General features: G+C 47.2%; 1 protein-coding gene across 1 annotated transcript in view; it reads right to left on the reverse strand.

The window, feature by feature from the left end:
- Nucleotides 1-451: 451 nt before the first annotated feature.
- The window catches only part of UNK (unk zinc finger), a 37,932-nt gene continuing 19,076 nt past the window's right edge, over nt 452-19,307 (reverse strand). The window contains exons 2-16 of the mRNA XM_044671558.1: nt 16,149-16,358; nt 15,262-15,438; nt 14,904-15,034; nt 14,200-14,335; nt 12,402-12,519; nt 10,278-10,362; nt 9,512-9,654; nt 8,703-8,903; nt 6,816-6,881; nt 6,296-6,470; nt 5,462-5,563; nt 4,695-4,883; nt 2,979-3,160; nt 2,313-2,570; nt 452-628 (exon numbers count right to left, since the gene is read on the reverse strand). Coding sequence (XP_044527493.1) covers nt 467-628; nt 2,313-2,570; nt 2,979-3,160; nt 4,695-4,883; nt 5,462-5,563; nt 6,296-6,470; nt 6,816-6,881; nt 8,703-8,903; nt 9,512-9,654; nt 10,278-10,362; nt 12,402-12,519; nt 14,200-14,335; nt 14,904-15,034; nt 15,262-15,438; nt 16,149-16,358 — 2,335 coding nt within the window. The 3' untranslated portion in view covers nt 452-466. The remainder of the gene's footprint in view (nt 629-2,312; nt 2,571-2,978; nt 3,161-4,694; nt 4,884-5,461; nt 5,564-6,295; nt 6,471-6,815; nt 6,882-8,702; nt 8,904-9,511; nt 9,655-10,277; nt 10,363-12,401; nt 12,520-14,199; nt 14,336-14,903; nt 15,035-15,261; nt 15,439-16,148; nt 16,359-19,307) is intronic.

The following is a 19,307-nucleotide window of genomic DNA, read 5'->3' on the forward strand; positions in this document are numbered from 1 at the left end:
AGGGGTCTCTGCTTCCCCAGGGGCCTAGAGCTCATTCCTCCAAGGAAGAGCCCCCTCCCTCAATTTCCCCATCTGTTTTCTGTTCCAATACATTTTTAAAAAGTTATTTGCTAAATTTTAAAAAGAGACATAAAGAGACTCTGCCACAGGGGCTTGAGGGGTGGGGGACAGATTTGTTTCTGAAGCAGGGAAGGGAGGGGAGTGGGCAGGGGAGAGGGCTGCAAAATATTTTTTAAAAGTGCTTGGTAACTCAGCTCTGTTTTAAGTGTGTGTCTATATCTATATACAGATATACACACAAACACCCTTCATACATCTGTCATCGCACACACGCAGACACATATATATGTGTGTGTGTGTCTGTGTGTGTGTCTGTGTGTGTATATGTTCATACACACACAGACACACACACATATATATATGTGTACTTTAAAAAGTTCTAGGTGCCGTGATACGGCCTGGTGGGTCACGACTGGAGGGGGGGGCGGGCACAGCTCGGGTTGCAGACGGGGCACTCGCTGTCCTCTGCACACAACTCGCACAGCACGGTGTGTTGGCACTGGAGCACCACCCGATGCTGCTCTTGACACTTGAGACACTTTGCAGGTGACTGCATCTGGAACACCACCTGAGGGCAGAGAAGAGCCGGTGTTCACAGAGGACTGCGGGAAGGGCGGCCCGCTCCCCCGGCTCCCCTCCGAGGGCCTGCTCCTGCTCGGGTACCAATGCTCACCACGGAGCGCGCCAGGATTCATAATGCGCTTTACTCACACCGAGTCATTTTAGTCTCAAGAGCGTCCTGCGAGGCTGGCCCTGCAAGCGCCCGTGCTCCCAAGGCTATAAGGCAGGCTTCCATCCCAGCACTCTCCACCCTGAGGCCTACCATCCTGGCCACCAACCCATGCAGACATCGGTCCTCCCTCCAAGGACAAAAATGAGGCTTGGGAGCTATCACTTAGACTAGGGTGGTCTTTTCCCAGAGAGCAGCTCTTTCCAGACAGGGAACAAAGTGTCGGTGCTTCCTTTCTCTCCAATAGAAGGTAAACTCTCGGAGGGCAGGCGGATGCCCTTCTGGTCTTTGTACGGCCCAGGCCCGCACAGGGCCCAGTGTGCACCAATCGATGCATGCAGAAGGAAGGAATGAGGAGGGAAGGGGCGCTACGCAGCAGTGAGAGGCCTGATTCCCATGGCTCTTGCCCAATACTCTGGCTTTCAAAAGTATTTTCAGAGGTGCAGACAAGATGCTTTACCTGACTTGCTCTTGCTCCCCTTTTTTTTACTAGAAGACCCCCCCACAGCGCTGAGCTTCTCTCTGGTGAAGGGTCCAGCCTAGTTACTCACACGGAAGAGAGTTGATCTAAGAAGGTTGGCCAGCAGCCTGGCCCAGACCCTCCCAGGAGGACCTAGAATGGGACTAGAGGAGAATGAGCCTAGGCCCCGAGTTATTAGGTCCCTTAGAGACCCTGAGCCCTGAGGAGGACCCTGGGTAGTGTCTAGGTCAGGTGAGTCCAAAAGCTCTTGAAGACTGATAGGATGTATTCCCTTTTCTGGGTATGGAATCCCAGGGATGAGGCGAGGGTGGGTTCTCTCCCAGAATTGGCACTTCATTATAAGCCTATAGGGGAAGAAACATGTGCTTTTCTGGGGTGGAACAGACTAGAACAAGGGGGTACAGAGGCAGCCAGTTACTACGAATCATACAGTTATTTTAAGAAATAAGGGAGACTGTATATATATTGGCTTTGACAATCTTAAAAGGGCTATCTAAATGGCAGTGTGAACAAACACTGGCATCAAGAGGCATAGGTTCAAATCCTGATTGTGACATTTATGAGCTGTGTGACCGTGGGCATGGAAGAACCTCTTTGCCTCAGTTTCCCCATCTTTAAAATGAGGAAAATAACACAGAACTGTTGTGAGAAAAGCACTCTGTACATCTTAAAGCCTTGTGTAAATACGAGTCATTTATTCTGTCCTGTTCTGCCCTTCTCTGACTGCCCCCTTGCAATAATCATCAAAATTCTACTGGACTTGATGGTCTACCCAGTGGTGTAGTATTGCAAGTCTTTGGCAGCCTTCTGGGCAGACGAAGGCCATCTGATAAGGTAAGAGATACTCTGCCCAAGCCAGACAGGTACATAACTGCCAGGCTGCCAGGCAAGATTTCCAAGGCCTGTGGCTTCACTCCCAGGAGGTGTCAGCCATGAAAGTTCCCCTGAGGTCCCAGGGAAGCCTCGTCACCCTCCCCTACATCGCCTGTCTCCGGCCCAGCCTGGCTCCTGCCCCCAACCCTGCCCCAGGGGCCCACCTACCTTTTCTACTCTCTCCAGGTTGGCCCTGAGCTGCTTCTGGAGAGAATACAAGGTGGAGAGGGAGAGAGCCTCTAGGTCGGAGAAGGAGCAAAGGGTCTGGGGGTCCTGCCCAGTGTGAAGTCGTTCCAGCTCTTCCTGAAGTTTCTTCACCTGCATCTCTAGGGCATCTCGCTGCTCCCGGGCCAGCTCACACTCCATGCCAGCAGCACTAGCCCGCTCACTGGCCTCTTCTGCCTCTTTCTTCCATGCATCACAGGCCTGTGGAGTTCGGCACAGACCCCACACCATTGGGTACCACTAAAACCAAAGGGTCTTCCCTCTCCCCAGTGCACATTCAGTAGTAAATTATTTATTCGGAGGCCATACTTCCCATTTCTAATTAAGAGGAGGAAGCTCTGATGCTACTCATGGAAGAGTGAAGCTTCGGGCTACACTGACAGAAACTGAATTCCTTGCTAGTTGGCACCTCTGGATGGCATGTGGACAGAAGACTTAGAGCCATAATCAGACCTAAAAAGGGCTTTAGAGATGTAGTCCAACTCCCTGTACCATGGGAACAGGAAAGAGGTTCAGTGTTTGTGACCTGGATACCCCTGAGTCAAGAAATGGGGGTGGGGTGGGGGGGACGGGACCTGGATCTTCTGGGGCTCAGTTTCATTCCCATACCTGCTTGGCCTGCTTCCATGATTCCTCCCACTGCTTGATGGTGCCATTGGCCTCATCCAGCTCTTGTCGGAGTCTGGCCAGCTCAGCAGCCCCTGGTCCTGACAAAAATGCTGGCGATGTGCCTGGGGAGAAATTCCCAGAGGCGAAGTGCTCCCAGATACTGCTGTTCATTCCATTTAAACCTGCTTTATGGGGAGAAGGTGTCTTCAATAAGGGCAGCCCTCTCCCACCAGCCTGTCAGTTAGGCCTCTAGGGGCACCACTAAGCCTTTGGCGTGAGGGTCGCGATCTGTAGGTCCAATAGTCAGGAGCACTGACCGAACAACTCCTTCATGCAGCCTCTACTGAACTCTGGTGGGATTCAGAAATCAGATACAGTCCCTGTCCTCAAGGGCCTCCCTGACCTATGGGTGATGCCCACCCCACTCTAACAGGAGAAATCAAGTTCTTATCTTGGGAAGATTTAAACTAAGGGGAAACAAAATCTCCACCAATGGGGAGTGGATTCCCTCCTGAAGGGTTTAGTTTTGGCCTTCCAGGTTACGTCCATGAGGACGCAGGGAAAGGATGGGATTCCTGGGACAGCCAGGTGCCCCTTGGACAAGGGAGACAAGATTCTCACTCTTTGGGAATGCTCAGTCGGCTCAGGGAGCGGCCAATTTCATGGGGCTACAAAACGTGCCCATGTAAGAAGTTGGCCCCTTCCCAGTACGTAGAATGCTCCTGCAGGAGATGCCAGACCCTGGCCACAGGGGCTGTTATTGAGCAGAATGCATGTAACAGGAGGGAAAGACCTGGATTTTGTTTGGTTTTGTTTTTGCTTCTTCTATAGGTGCACTACTGCCAGAGCAATAAGGAATTTAACACATTTTCAATACAATCGACCTTCCTCCCCAGCTTCACTCTGTTCAAACCCATAATTCTAGCAATTTCCCTCTATTCCCTTCTGCTGACACACTTGTGTGCTTGTATAGGTCTCTGCCCAAATACAGAGAACCCAGGTGGAGAAGACCAAGCCTTCTTCAAATGTGTTCTCCCTTCAGGGCCCTTCTCTTGTTGGGGCCACTCCTAGGGCCCCGGGCACAGGCTGCCTGGTGTCATTCACTACCCTTCCGAGTGTGTCTCTCCTTCTCTGAGTGTGTCTCTAGCACCCCGGGGGCAGCACTGTCTCTTAGTATCTCTAACGTCTCTGGACACAGTGAGCTACGTGATAATGCTGGGCTCTTACGAAGCCCAGAATGTGCTCTTGGCTGACATTTGAGTATGATGGTTGGTTAGCTGGCTGGGAATGACTCTGAATCTTTCCGCTTGAGCAGAAGGATAATCAGGCATACCCATCTGCATCTAGAGAGGTATGCAGACAGATATCTGTGTATAGATGTGGGGGCCAGAACCTAGCTCATGGACTTTAGTTTCATCAATGTGGGTAGTCCTTCCACCAGAATTGCCATGGCTAAAACATTTATCATCCTGTAGCCAACTCGGCACGGAGCCTTTCCACACTTAGACGCCCAGGAAACAGACATATAGTCTTACCTCATTCTCAAGCCCCTTCCAGTGATGATTATTCACCCCAGGGTTTGTCTTAAACTAAAAACCCACAGAGGAGAGGCCCATAGTTGTGTGGCTTGTTCTGTACAGTACTGAGCAGAAAACTCAAGCATTTATTATGGGCCTTCTGCAGGGCGCCGCCTGGAGTTGTTCCCTATCCTCTTACCTAATGATCCATGTGAGGCTGACGTCCCCAGGAAAGTGTTTTCTGATTGGCTCAGGTGGCCCTGGGGCTGCTGGAGGAAGTGTGAGGAAAGGCTGACCGGAGGTGACGGAGAGGCAGAATGAAAGGAAGCCGAGCTGCCTAGGGAACCAGGGATGTTCACAGGGGCAGAGCTCTGTAACAAACTGCCACCTGTAAGAGAGGCCAAGGAGAGAGGAAGGGAGGGCATTAAGGAAAAGCAAGGACTTGCCTCATCCTACCCTGGGTCTGCTTGAAGCTGGGAGGCTTCCAGGAGGAGACATGGCCACGTCCTCTCTCAGAGAGGTACCCGGCGTGTTAAGGCACTCCTAGGCAGAGAGCCAAGGAAGGACACCCTGAGAAAGGAGGGCCTGTGGAGAGATGCTGTCTTCCCTCCCCCAGCTCTGAGTGGAAAGATCAGGGCCCCGCAGAGTTCAACGATAAGTGAACTTAAGAGCTAAAGACAGCTTAAGGTGAAATGGGACAAATCTCCCTAGAGTAGGCTTGGACACATTCCTGGTGATGGGACAATCGGGAAGAATGCCAGGCTCAGGTGATTGCTCCCCTGTGACTGACTGAAAGGGGCACATGCCACATGTATCTTCCCTGGCTCCTGGGCATGTGCCACGGCTCTGTGGGGAGGTCCAGCCTCCCCCAAAGCTCATCCCTTCCCTTTGGCAGTCAGTGCATACTCAGTGGCCTGTTGCCAGTATGTCCCTTGCCCCTTGAAAAGATATTTATTCCCCAAGTACCAATCATGATGCCACCTGGGTGAGGCACTGTGCTGTTGTCGAATGACTTTTCCAGGGCAGCTACTCCAAACTCATTCAGGTCCAGGTCATCAAGGGCAGATTCTGTTGGGCAGAGTGACTCAGATCACATGTTGTCCCCCTGCCATCTTTTGGGGAGGCTAGCCATCCTCAGCCCTGACACCTCTGGTCCTGGATGCTGCCTTCCAAGCTAGGCTACTAGGGGCTCTCTGCTGCCTGATCTTTACCCTCAATCATGTTTCCCTTTTAACTCCTGGAGGGCCAAGTCAGGAAAATAAAAAGAGCTCAGCTTTGGGGGGGTCTTTTAGGAGAAGCTGCCTGCAAACTCGGGGTGACAGTTGTATTACCTGCTGCCTTAGGCCACTGTAAGGAAAGTGCTATGTAACCCTTAGAGAAATTATGGAAATGTGAAATATCCAGTATCATTCTTATTTCAATAATAACTTTTTGGAGGCAGTCTGCAGTGCTGGGAAAAGGCCAGCCTTGAAGTCAGGAAGGTCCAAATTCAACTGCTTCTGACCCCTACTTGCAACATAACAATAGCCAAGCCACTTAATCTCTCTAAGACTATAAATTACAGATGAATTATCAATGTCTATTGGTGGTGAGTTTTCACACTGAAGATGAAATCCCAGATCTGGGTGAACAACAATAATAATGACAATAAAAGTACAGTACAAGTAGCTAGGTCTCTGTCTTGGTCCAGAGTAAGGGGTAAACACTAAGCTGTGCAGGCTTAGTTCTCAGAAGCTGAGATGCTATCTAATCCAGCCCCCACCTCCACCCTAGCCATGGACCTAGAGAAGACAGCATTACCTATGACCGATTCCACTGTGTCACTAGTAGGGTAGAAGGGCAAGGCATTTGCATTCATGCCAGGGACGCTGCTGGGGCCTGCGGGACTTGGGGGGGTAGCTGCCAAGCTGGAAGTGATACTAGAAGAGATGCTGGAGGTCAGGGGGCTGCCCACTGGGAGGATGCCCAGTATGTCCTGCAAGGAGAGAGGGAGGGAGTGAAGAGAAGCCTGAAGGTAGGCAGTACACACAGCTCTACAGTCAGGAGATTGAGGAAAGGGAATTTCATCGTCCTCTGGCTGCTTCTCAGGCCCTAGACAGGCTCCTGCCTCCTCACAATTTGTTGAGCATCAGTCCAGAGGGTAAAGAGGCTTTGGGCCCTTAGTCACCCATGACACAATGACTTCTCCCCATTCTTTCAACTAAACTTGGTCTTTGGGTCCTACGACAGAAGTTAACTTCTGCCCTTGACCCTACTTCCTCATTTTCATTCCCTACTGTTCATCTGTTGGGAAAGACACCCGGCTCAAAGAGTGTATTACCTGTTTAGGCTGCAGCAGAGGCTGCTCCTGGCTCCTATGTTCCAAAGAGTGAGGCTTTATTTTGGCCTTTTGGGAGGAGAAAAGCAATAGCAAAGATAATGAGAAAAATTAGTAGACAAATGCTTTGTTCATGGAAATGTGCCCTGAGCTCTGACATCCCCAGAACCCTTTCTAACCAATACTGATCTTATTACCCTGGTGATCTTGGGAAAACTACTTCTAGGAGTCTCAGGTCCTCTTAGTCTAAAATAAGGATATTACATTCAAAATACATTAATATTACACAGGAGGGAGAAACAGATATTTTTTTTATCTATAAGTGAAAGGACTTTTTTTGTTTATGGTCATTATAAATGTAAATTTGATTGGCTTTTCTATTGTTCAAAGTTAACAAAAAAAACTACCTTAAAAAAAAAAAAAAGCACCCTTACCCTTTTGTCTTAGAATCCATACTAAGGATTAGTTCAAGGCAGAAGAGATGTAAGGGCTAGGCAATTGGGGTTAAGTGACTTGCTCAGGGTCACACAGTTAAGTTTCTGAGAACACATTTGAACCCAGGATCTACTATCCCAGGTCTGGCTCTCAATCCACTGAGCCACCTAGCTGCTCCTTAAAATAACTTATTTTAAAAAATTAAATGATGATAACTTCCTTACTGACCTCATGGCTTTTGAGAATCAAATGAGATCAGAGCTATGAAAGCACTTTGTGAACTATATAAATGTACCAATGGCCAAAGGTCAGTGACCATATCCTACACCATCTTTTCACCAACATTTACCTCTCCTCTCCGAATTTAGTCATTCTTGATGAGGGAACAGGATAGGATTCTTCCTAAACTCAGATAGCTGTTCAATTTAACTATTATTCAGGCCTAGATTTTGTGCACTTATAATTAGCTATGTGATATGTTATTAATAGGATGGAAATTCCATGAGGGCAGGAACTTTATATTACCTAAACTCATCTAACTCTGACTAACCCAGAAGTCAGTCAATAAATGCAAAGAGAGTATTCCCCAGGAGAAGCCTGCTAATAAATAAGGCTAAAGGGTAAACTTTGTTCCAGTACTAAAGCTGCCATATGAACTCAGTTCCATTAGCTTTGAGAGGCCTTCTTGCTTTCTATCTCTTCCATGACCTAACAGTGCCGGATTCATATTCTTGGTTCACAGGTTTTAATTGTATCATGTCACTTCTCAAAAACCTTCCATTGCACCTATCAAATACCACATGCCATATTCTGACATTGAAGGCCCTTTAGAATCTGGCTCCAGACAGAAGCTATCTTACTAGTCTTAGCTTGATTCTACTACCTTTCAAGTAACCTAGACTCCTACCAAACTGAATTATTCCTAGAACCCTAATATCTTCCCACACTTTCCAGTCTCTATTCTTTGCTTTTTTGCTCATTATGTTTCCTGTTTGGAAGACACCCTCTCCTTAATCCCTCCCTCTACCCCCAAATATATGTGCCTGCTGACATCCTACCCATTCTTCAAGATTCAGCTCAGATGCCACCTCCTCTTTGCACCTTTCCCTGCTTCCACCAGCACTTTTTCCCCCTCATTTGGTTTCATAGAGGCCTGATTTAATTCTATTTTGGTATTTATCTATGTGCCTCTATATGTGGAAAGTCTTTTTTTTTGGTTTGTTCTGTTCATTATAAATGTAAATTTGATTGGTTCTTCTATTGTTCAAAGTTAACAACAAACTACCCCTTTTTAAAACCCATACCTTCTGTTTTAGAATTGATAGGATTATAAAAAAACAAAAATTAATTAATTAACAACAGCTCTAATTGCTAGTCATGCTAGCCAGAGGGTCGAGAGATAGCCATTCCTTCTGTAGTTATCAGGCTTTGTCCTTCTGCTCCACCAATCCTTACCTGGCATTTGAAACTTTTCAGATATTCGGCTCCAACTTGGTCCTCCCTCTCAAAGCCAGGTGCCTTCTTGTAGCTCCCAGGTGCTGGATTTGTTTCCCCAGGGAAGCTAATACCTTCTAGGTTCTGTGGCTTCCGGATAGTGCCCGGGGGAGAGCCACAGAGGTTAGATGGACTACCCAGACTGCTGTTCCTACAAAGAATCTACGGGGAAAGGTTGAAGAGGGTAAGGGAAAAGGTCAGAGGGGCATGACCATGACTCTAGCGCAAGGGATCCCTACTTAGGTAGAGGGAACCATATGGGTCTTTGAGGCTATAAGGCTAGGTAGGTTCCTCCTCTGCCCAAAGCTCTTGCCCACTCACTGGCAGGATGCCACCTGTGCCTTCCTCAGGTTTCCATATCACAGACCTTCTACCCATCTAGGGTGGAATGATATGCTATTTCCTTTTCTTGCCCCATCTTGAAAGCTCTGGCTCTGTTTACGAAGGGATGAGTGGGAAGGATTCTTAGTGAGACTTGTTGGCTTTACCAGAAGAGCTTTTTGTCAACGCTCAGGTATAGTGGAATGAACCATCTCATCAAAATAAAAGCACACTGGCTTGGAGGTGGGAATGGCTGCCAATAGTATCTGGTTAAGTGTATATCATTGTAAAGCCTCTTCCATCCTTTCTCCTCTCTCCCCTTTAGGCCCCTCTAGGGAAGGTGAAATTTTAGTTCTATTTTTTAATTACTATTGGGCTCTAGTATCCCTTCCACTCTCCCTGACCCCAATCCCTCCACACCTCAGCCTATTCAGGGCCATGGTACATACATTACTAAGGTCTGGGGCATGAGGGCTGGAGGGGCTCACAGGCACCGAGTCCCCTGCTGCTGATGGCATGTACATCACGGTGCCAGTCTGTGTGGGACTGGGTACAGCTGAAGAAGACTGAAAGTCATCACCAAGGGGAGGCTCTGTAAGAGACATGAAGGACAGAATTGTTACCCAGACCTCTCTACACACCCAGAGGCCCTTCACAGTGGGATGAGATCTCCCCTAAGTATGATAGAACCTCAATCTGTGACCAGAGGAATACATTCCTACCCAATCTCACACTCACAGCTGGACAGTTGGGGAGAGATAGTCTATGGTATATTTTCCCTTCTCCTTACAGAGGTATCCTTTACCATGCTCTTGGCTCTGATAGGGAAGGCAGCCTGAATCCTGGGAGAAGTCTCCTATTGCTTAAACTTCTCCAGTGAGGGGGTAGAATCAGCAGGCCAAGCCCCAGGATACACTGTCCAATGGTCTTGCATTGCCAGGATGTGAAACCTTCTCTGGAGAGGGGAAGCCACCTTAACCACCAATGGTTGACAGGTCAGGGGAAACGTGGCTCTGGTTCTCTGTCCTGCTGGGTTTGCATGCCTGCCCTTTGGCTTGGCTTAGCTAAGGTGAAGCCTGGAAATGCCTAGGAGCTTCCAATGGCCCTTAAGCCAAGCCAGGGTGTATGCAGCACAAGAGCTGGGACCATTCTCCCCAGGCTTCAGTATTTGCAATTAAAGGGGATAAGAACAGGGAGGGAGTTGGCATAGCATACGTTCAACATGGGCGAAGGCGCAGAAAGGACCTCGGGGACAGCTGCCTGACTGCTGCATGTCGTTACACTTGGTGGACTTGTAGATCTAGAGAAAGGCAAAATGGAAGCAGAGTTACGGGTTCTGGGGTAGGGGGAAGAGAGAAACAGAAAGAGACAGAGAGACAGAGAGACAGAGAAGGTGGATGGGGGAAGGAGGAGACAGGTCACACCCTTGTCTCTCAGGGAAAGGAATTAGGTCAGGGGTCTATCTCTCTGGACAAGCCTTGCCTCAGTAAACTTAGGTATCACTATCTCTCTCTAACATCAACCTTATCCCTTCTATCTCTTCTTGTATCTCCTAAAGGCCTCTACCATCAAATATTACAACTTCCACTTCTTATAAATACAGTTTAGGAACCAAGAAGAAGCCCAGATGATATCAACCTCACTGTCTGAAACACTCTACTCAGGGCAGCATGGAGTGGGGGCTCTCCTCAGGAAGGGTTGGTCCAAAAGACTGGCTCCTTGGTTCCTCTTCTGGATTTGGTGACAGAATGGCTGCTAACTTGTCTACTACCAAAGCTTGGTCCTGGCTCAATCATTCTGATGGAACAACCTCCTCTAAGGTAGGAAGCCAAATCATCAAATTTTGTAGTCAGAAAGGACCTCAGAGGTAATAGATTCCAATTAGAACCTATAGCAGCACTCATGACAAGGGGTCATGGATCACAGAACAGGCTACTGAACTTTTAGACAGTTCTGGTTACTAGTATACTTCCTAATATCAGACCTAAGTCTGTTCCTCTGAAAACCCCATCTAGTTTTGCCCTCTGGACCCAAGCAAAATATCTCTATCCTTCTAAATATCTGAAGGTAGTTCCCACGCTCCCTTCCTTGTTGCTCCTACTCTACTTCAGTTCTGTTCCTTTAATCCCATTACAAGATACAAGATGGTGGTTTCTAAATCTCTTCACCAACATGACCACTTTCTCTGGGCAACTTGTCAATGTCCCTCTTAAAATGATACCAGAGACTGAACACAACATGCAGATGTGTCTGACCACAACTTTGAACTGGATGTGACCCTTTTATTTGTGAAGCCTAAGACTACAATCACTTTTCTGGTATCAGTGTCAGTGCTCACATCAAGTTTGTGAGTCACTGAATCCTATAGGCCTTTTTCATATGGACTTTTGTCTGGCCAGGCCTTCCCCAAATTTGAGCTCTGGTATAAGGCTGTATATTTATCCTTATTAAATGTATCTTATCAAATCCAGCCCATGACTTCAGCAAGTCACATTTTTCTTAAAATCCCAGTTCTGTAACACAAAGCATTAACTATCCTTTATCCTTCTCAGCTTTGTTGAAAGGCATATTTCATATCTAGGTCTTTGGGGAGGCCATTGGTAAGAAAAGAACAGAAAGGAGCCCCTGTGACCTTTTATAACTCTGCCCAGGAAGCACCTATCACATCCATTCATTTTAGCTCCCATGGGACCCAGGGAATTCTGTATCCAATTGAGTGGAGATTATCCAGTACACTTTTACCTATCTTATACAGAAGGATAACTACTTTGTCCACACAGATCAAATAAATGGTTGAAATGAATTTAGTCAGTCATTTGTTCAGTGCAGATAATCCTTCTGGATAATTCAAGTCTGAAAAAAGATCATGGAAACTCTACCCCAGTCTTTAACCTGAATAATGTTCTTCTCTCCATGCCAAAATACCCTTCCCTTTGAGGTGCATATCTTTTGCTGCCTAATTTTATGTTGGTTCATAATTTATATTCTATTCTCTAAAGGCCCTTTATTAATCTGCCTATCCAAGTCAGTATGTCAGGCTCAGAATTTAAGGCAGGAGCAGTCTCTCTGTACGGTACCCAGTCCCTTGCCATGTATCATCAAAAGTGCTTTAAAGATTTTGGAATTACTAATGATTATGACATTGAAAACCAGGATGACCTTGGTGCCTTTAACTCTGGGAGAGAGATATAGCTCAAAAGGGATATTTTATGATATCCCAAACCAGCATTTTCCTCCCTATCAAAGTAGCTTGGCCTTGACATCCCGTAAAACCCTCTCTTAAACCAGCAAGGAAGGACTTGGGCAGGAGAAAGGGAGGGAGATGTGCTAGCCTCATACCTCTGGATGAAATTGCTGCTCCGTTCGAGTGTGACAATACTGGCAGGCATCTCCATTTTCACATTTACCGGGGTCACCCCACTCATCTCCATGTTTCACACTTGGACAAGGGGAGGACCTGGGTCAATGAGAAGGAAACAGAAAAGTCAAGGGGCCTCTTTTTTGGGGGGGAGGGTGTATGTATGTGTGTGTGTGTGTACACATGCATGTGTTCATGTGAGCAGTGGTAACAAAGAGAAAAAAGTGTGATGCCTAGGAAACTCACCCATAGTTTGGTCCCCTTTGCCCTACCTTTAAAAGGAGTCATGCAAAGGAACCATAGCCCACAGACTTTGTGCCTGAAAATAACTATGTATGAGTGTAAGAACTACCTTTCTGCTTTTGTTGGTGGAAAATATTTGTTATTCTAATTGTATGCTTAACAAATTTTGGATATTGAAAAATTACAAAATGCTTTTTGGAAGACCACTCCACTACAGAGTTACAGAGTAAGTCAGCAGAGAAAAGTTGGGAAAAGAGGCAGTTAGTCACTTAAGTGCAAAAAAGAGGGGTCTAACAATGGGGCTCAAAGTGTGGGAGTGTCTTCAATTATACAAAGGATCAAGGAATTAGAGAAGATAGTGGAGGTGGGGTTAACCCATAAGGGTTTAAGCATTGAAACAAATCATATGTACAGGCTCCAGGAATGAGGGTGTCCCCTCAAGGAGGCCATTCTACTATGAAGAGAGCTAGGACAAGATTCTGAACTTCATCCCAGATTAGAACAGCTGGCTAGTGAATAAATATCCTTCAGATGAATTGGCCCAGACAAAAGGAAACAGGCTAGACATGAGATATGAATTCCAGGGGACAGATGGTGACTTCATGTTGAGTGCAAGTTGGCCTGAAGTTCAGAGATGGAAGCTGGGGCCAAACTGAGAAGTATCTTCTTCGATCAGAATTCCATAGTTCATGATGGGAGAAATAGGAATAGGCCCTAGTCTATAAACTGTACCAGTCCAGACAATCTGTGGCCAAAATGTATTTATTGTTACCCAGTCACAAAGGAATAATGTTCCTTTCAAAAAAAACCAACCTTGGTTTGGTGAAACTAAAGGGAAAAGAGTTTGTTCACACCTGGATCAGGATAACCAAGGGGAGATCAGAAAGAAGGGAAGTTAGAATTGATATAAAGGTGAAAATTCCCTACAGGGAAAACTAGAGAAAGTTGCTACTACTGATTCCTTCCTATCAGGGACGTTTTCCCGTAGAGTGGTTTTAAAAATCAGACAACAGGAAAATAAGCCTTTGAAAATGAAAACAGAATCCCTCATTTTGGTGGTGCATGGTAACAATATCACCAAAGAAAGACAAAGTTAAATGCAAAGAGATAGGAAATGATTTCCAGGTTGATTGTACTGTGGGCCTAGGACCTTCCTACTAGAAGAGACAGTAAAAGAGGCCTATGGAGGTCCTAAGTACAGATAAAGATGGTACTTCCACTATTTCTTCCTGTAGTTGGGCCACTTCCCTCAGGGCAGTCTGTATTCTGTAGTTATGGCCCCCCTGCCCTACCACCACTTTCCCCAACCCCAGCCTTGACCTCTTGTGGTCTGTCTAGCTGAACGTTCCTCCCCGAAGAGGCCTCCCTGTTCCTGGTAGCCTTTCCCGACAGTCCTTCCTCCTGCACTGGGTCCCTGATGGTCTGTCCTCGGCTTGGCACTTCCCAAGGCCCCCGCCCTCCCCCAGAGGACACAGCTGCAGTGTCGGCAGCTTGGCTTAGCCAACCCCTGCTGGGCTTCTCCCTAGATGGTGAGACCTGTATTTATGTTTCCTGGGGCTCCGCCGTCTGTCTTTGCTGTTATGGTAGTACGGGCAGGCGTATCCCTGGCGACAGAGCCGAGGAGGCTTCTTGCACTGCTCAGTCTTGTAATTCCCTAAGACATAGGTTGTGTCTGCAAAGGAACAGAGGGCGGGCCTCGGTCAACCACAGGGCCCGGGCACTAAGAGCTGCGGTGCCAAGGGTGGGGCAGCTTCCCCAGAGATCCCTGGACACTGGCCCCCTGGGGGCTCAGGCACTGCGGCTCCTACTCGCTGGGCCTCCTGGGAGAAGGGCAAGCCCTGGACACACGTCTCCCTGTCCTCTGAAGTCAGGCCACCCCGGGGAGGGAACACAGCTCCTGCCTTTGAGGAGCGCAGAGCTTAAAGAAGGAGACGAGACACAAGGAGACACACAAGAGGAACCTGTGAACGTCTGTAAGTGTGGCAGCTGGGCACGGCCAGATGTGTGTTTGTCAGAATGCCCATCCACACACCGGGCAGTTCAGGAAGTCACCAGAACGAGTGAGCCGCCAGGGTCCCCGGAGGCGTGTCCCAAGTATCTTTAACAAGGAAAGGGGTGTGCCCTGGCAGAGAGGGGAGGAGGCTAGGGAGAGGGCTGAGGACGGCTCCTGCGCTGGGGAGGGAGGGGACCCATCTGGCCATGGACAGACACAGCCACACCGTGGCTCCTCTGGCTCTCACCTTGCCACCGCGGCTCCTCGGTGAGGATTTTCTCTATCATGGCATGGCTTGCGGCCACAGCCGACTGACCCTCGATACTCCCCTCCGATGCGGTCTGACCGTTCTGCAAGGCCTCCATGGCCTGGAGCTCCCTTGGAAGAGAACACAGAGGAGACGATGGGAGGTGTGTTAAGTGTGTGATGTTGTAAAGACAGGTGAGACTATGATCACCAGAGAGGGATACTAGATGAGGTCTACCTTCCTCCTTCTGGCTCTTCTGTGCCCTCCACTGCAGGAAGGTACCCAGCTCCTTCCACAGTCCCTTCCTCCCTGCCCACCTCTCCTTGCCCAATTCAGCTCAGCCCTGTGCCTGGCCCACCTGATGTCATAAACAGGAGAGCGGAGGTCATGGGGCCCATGAGCAAAGGCGCAATGCAGGCCGTTTTTGGTGCAATTTCCTTTAGAATCAGTCTCATGGATGCAGATTCCAGTTTTGTAGTAGCGTAGGTGGTACCGTCGCTCAGTGTCTCCTGTGGTTCTGTGTAGGAATGGGCACCTGAAAACCAAGGAGAAGTTGTCACCTGCTTTTACCAGCCTCTGGTCTATCTCTACCAGTCCCTTTTTCTTAAATTGTCAAGGTGTCCCACTGGCCTAGAGAAACGAAGTGTTTTTTCCTATGATTGATTCCACAACAGAATGTGGTAGAAACTAGACTAACATCGAAAGATAGAAAGGGAGTACAGCAAAGTTCTTGCCTAATTTTATGCTGGTTCATGGTTTCTATTTGGCCATCTGTTTTGTTCTTTATATGACTATCTGAATTAGTGTGAGTTTCCAAATGTAAGTTTTCTGGGGGCAGGAGCAAAATGTGTCTCTTCTATGACCCCCAGCCCCTTACCACACACACCATCAAAACTGCAAATAATGCTTTGGAATGATGATGATGACAACATTGATGCCTTTCAGCCTGTTCAGCAGGTCTCATTGAGTTTATCTGGTCCAGCAAGTCAACTACCTTGGCATAGGGGCTAGGGCAAGAAACATACTGGGGGTGGGGGAGCCAAAGAAATAGGACATGTGCCCAGGGCCCTGTGAAGTAACCTGCACTGTGGGTACTTTTCCCAGTAGGAAGCAGCAGCAATACTCCCATGAGCTTTTCTTTGGCCTGCTATTTGGCCTGGATGGCTTTAGGAACATCTGAACATGAGCCCTAGTTAAAATTTGTCTCCTCTGTGAGCCATTCCCAAAGTTGCACAAGGCACTTACTCATCTCCCTCTGGGCAGAGGCCTGTGGTTTCATCATATTTGGTGCAATAGATGTCAGGGCTATAGTTGAAGGTGCCATCTCGGCGGCGGATGGACCTACGGCGACGCTGGTTAACAAAGTGCCAGTGGAAGCAGGTGTAGGGCCGGTGCTGGGTACATTTGTGTTGCACAAAGAGTGGACACTGTTCTGTGCGAAATTCCTTTAGGTACCTAGAGAAATGGCACACAAGAGGTGGGGGAAGGGAAGAGAGTTTTGGGGATGGAGACCCACAGGTTTTAGCCTTTTATGCCCTCTCTTTCTGTCCCCAAGTTAAGCTCCACTTTACATTTAGAAATCAAGCATCAAACTCCTGGAAGTCTTCAACCTTTGGCTTCAACCCTGTTGGGACACAAGAAGGGACCGGAGACCTGTCCAGATATTTGTCCCAGACTTCTAGCCAGAATCTCTAGGCCCTGAGACAGGAGGAACACAGAATAAATCCTCTGTTCAGGTCAAAGGAGAATAATAATTATAGTAACAATAGCAAGTGATTAAAGATTTTGCAAAGTGCTTTATACATAATATCTCGTTTGATTCTCACAATAATCCTTTGAGGTAGATTCGTTCTCCCTGTTTTACACATGATGAAATAGGCTGAGTAAGAAGGTAAGTGACTTGCCCAGGGATACACAGCTATAAGTATCTGAGGCAAGATGAACTCAGGACTTCCTGATGATGCTTTCTCCCCTTGCTGTCCCAGGAGCCAAGGGTTAGCATTCCTGGCAGCAGATGCAGACCTGCTAAACTGACTTTGAGTAGGCCCATGAACCTGACTATCAATCTTCCGTGCTATGAAGTAGCAAAAGGGTGATTTAAAGCTGCTAATATCTCACCTAGAGAAATGAATTCTAGGGTCCAGAAGGATATTAGGGTTACAAAAGGGCCTAGGAGCCAAGAGCCCAGGCTGAGCCCAGGAGCCCTGGATTCTAAGCCTGGCATCCAAGAAATTCCATTGAGTGAAAGAGGAAGACTCTTACCTGATTTCCCTGCATGTGAATGGAGAGTGAGGGTAAAGCTGCTTGGCCTCATTAGTGTTTCAAAGATCAATTTATGAGCATGTTATGACAATGCCCAAATAAGGTCCTTTTCCCATTTTCCCTGGGATGCTTAACCACTCCTAAACTCTGCTTATTCCAAAGGCTTCTTTCAACCCCTGCCCTACTTTCTAGCATCAACTGCTGGGACCCCCGGCCTGGAAGAAAGGATGCTTAGATCTGCTCTTGATGTTTTTAGGCATAGGAAAACACAATCAAGGGCTTCTGAAGGGGAAACTGTTTCTGGTCTCCATAAAGACTACGCAGAGCTGTGTGACCACAGAGTCTATGGTCGTCCTTTGGGCTGCTAACTGCTGTTCATTACAGGCTTTCCTGGTAGGACTCCCTGAAGATACAAAAGACAGGTAATTACCCAGGGAAGGGGCCTGTAGGAGGAAAGCCTCATGTCTGACAGCTTACCTTCCCTCTGGCCTCCATCTCATGCACACCTGTCTAGGTGCCTGGATGTTCCCAACACTCTCCACTAGCCTTTTTTTGGCCTCCTCCCACATTTCATCTGAACACCTGCCCCACTTCCTGTTGCCCCAGCTAAATGAGGAAGGATTGCAGTTTGCTCCTGTCTCAACTCCTCACCCTAGAGATGACACACTTGCTCTCTGATGTCATCTTCTCCCACACTCTTCTTCAAACACCTTCTAGTCTGTCAATATTTAGTGCCTTTACTTTGTTGACAGTATAGCCTGCAAACATGTGTCATCATCAGGCCTCTCTGAGCTCTAGAGGAAGAGCCTTAGAATAGAATTCTCTTAGCGCAGTGCCATATACTGTGTAAGGGAAAAGCTTTTAATGAAGATAACGGCCAAAAGCTCTTATTTCCTTTCTCCTTTCCAGGACTTAGGAGAACACTAGACTCTCCTGAAAGCCCCAGGGAGAGAAAGGTTTCATGGAACATCGAGTCTTCTTGCTGGTGGAGAGCTTAGAGATCACCAGGTCTAACCTCTTTTCTTTATGGATAAGGAAACTGAAGCCTATGTGCCTAGGAACCTACTGCTGGTGAAGGGAAGAGCTGGACTAGATTCCAGTTCTGATGTTCTCTACTTCATAGCTCCTTCTACTGTACTTTCCACTGACTCTCCTCTTACCAGCTTTGTGGGAAAAGAGACCTTCAGGAACATGAAAGTCAGCTTCAGAAGATGAAGTGGAATAAAACAACTATGCCTTCTTTATTTTGATTATCATAGGGCCTCAAGATGAAGCTGGAAATTAGTCTCTAATGGGGACCTATCAGGGTCCCATGTGGCAAGACCATCCCAAATTTGAGGCTTGGGACTTTTTGACATCATAAAATTACAATCAAATGTCAGAGTTGAAACAAACTCTGGAGGTCACCTAATCCAACCAGAACCTGAAGCATGAATCATCATCTGCAACACTGCCAATAAATGGTCATCTGGCCTCTACTTGAACACCTTTGGGGAACTCATCTCCTGGAAAAGCTCAATTCACTTTTGGTCAGTCCTAATTACTAATTTCTTCTTTACATCTAACTTAAATATCTTTCTCTTCATATTGTCCTCTGGGGTCAAATAGAGTAAGTCCAGCCCATCTTCTAGGTGCCAACTTTCAAATATTCAAGTTTCTCCTACTTGAGTCTTTTTCTAGAATAAAAATTCTTAATTCATGCAACTAATACTCACTTAGGATGCTTTCAAGGAACCTGATCAACCTGGTTGCCTCCCTCTGAATGAACTCTAGCTTGTTAATATCTTTCCAAAACTGTGTTTCATGACTTGCTTACTGGAAAGCATTTTTTAAATTCTTCATCCCACAAGTACCAAGAGGAGAAGGTATGGGCCAAGTTTTGTGAATGAGGAATTAAATGCCCAGGTTGGAGACAATGAATACTAGTTTCAGGAATATCTATGTCTGGCCTTAAATGACTTGGTATTTAAAGAAGCTACACAAACTGCACAAGTCTGAAATACTTTCTAGAATCAAACTTTTTTTTTACTATATACTCTTGCATTTGTCATAGCTGTAAGAAAAATAAGGTCCACTGAGTTCAAACTCCTCATTTTACAGTAGAGGAAATTGAGGCAGAGAAAGAAATGACTTATCTGAAGT

This window comes from Gracilinanus agilis, chromosome 4, assembly GCF_016433145.1.
Source record: "Gracilinanus agilis isolate LMUSP501 chromosome 4, AgileGrace, whole genome shotgun sequence".
NCBI lineage: Eukaryota > Metazoa > Chordata > Mammalia > Didelphimorphia > Didelphidae > Gracilinanus > Gracilinanus agilis.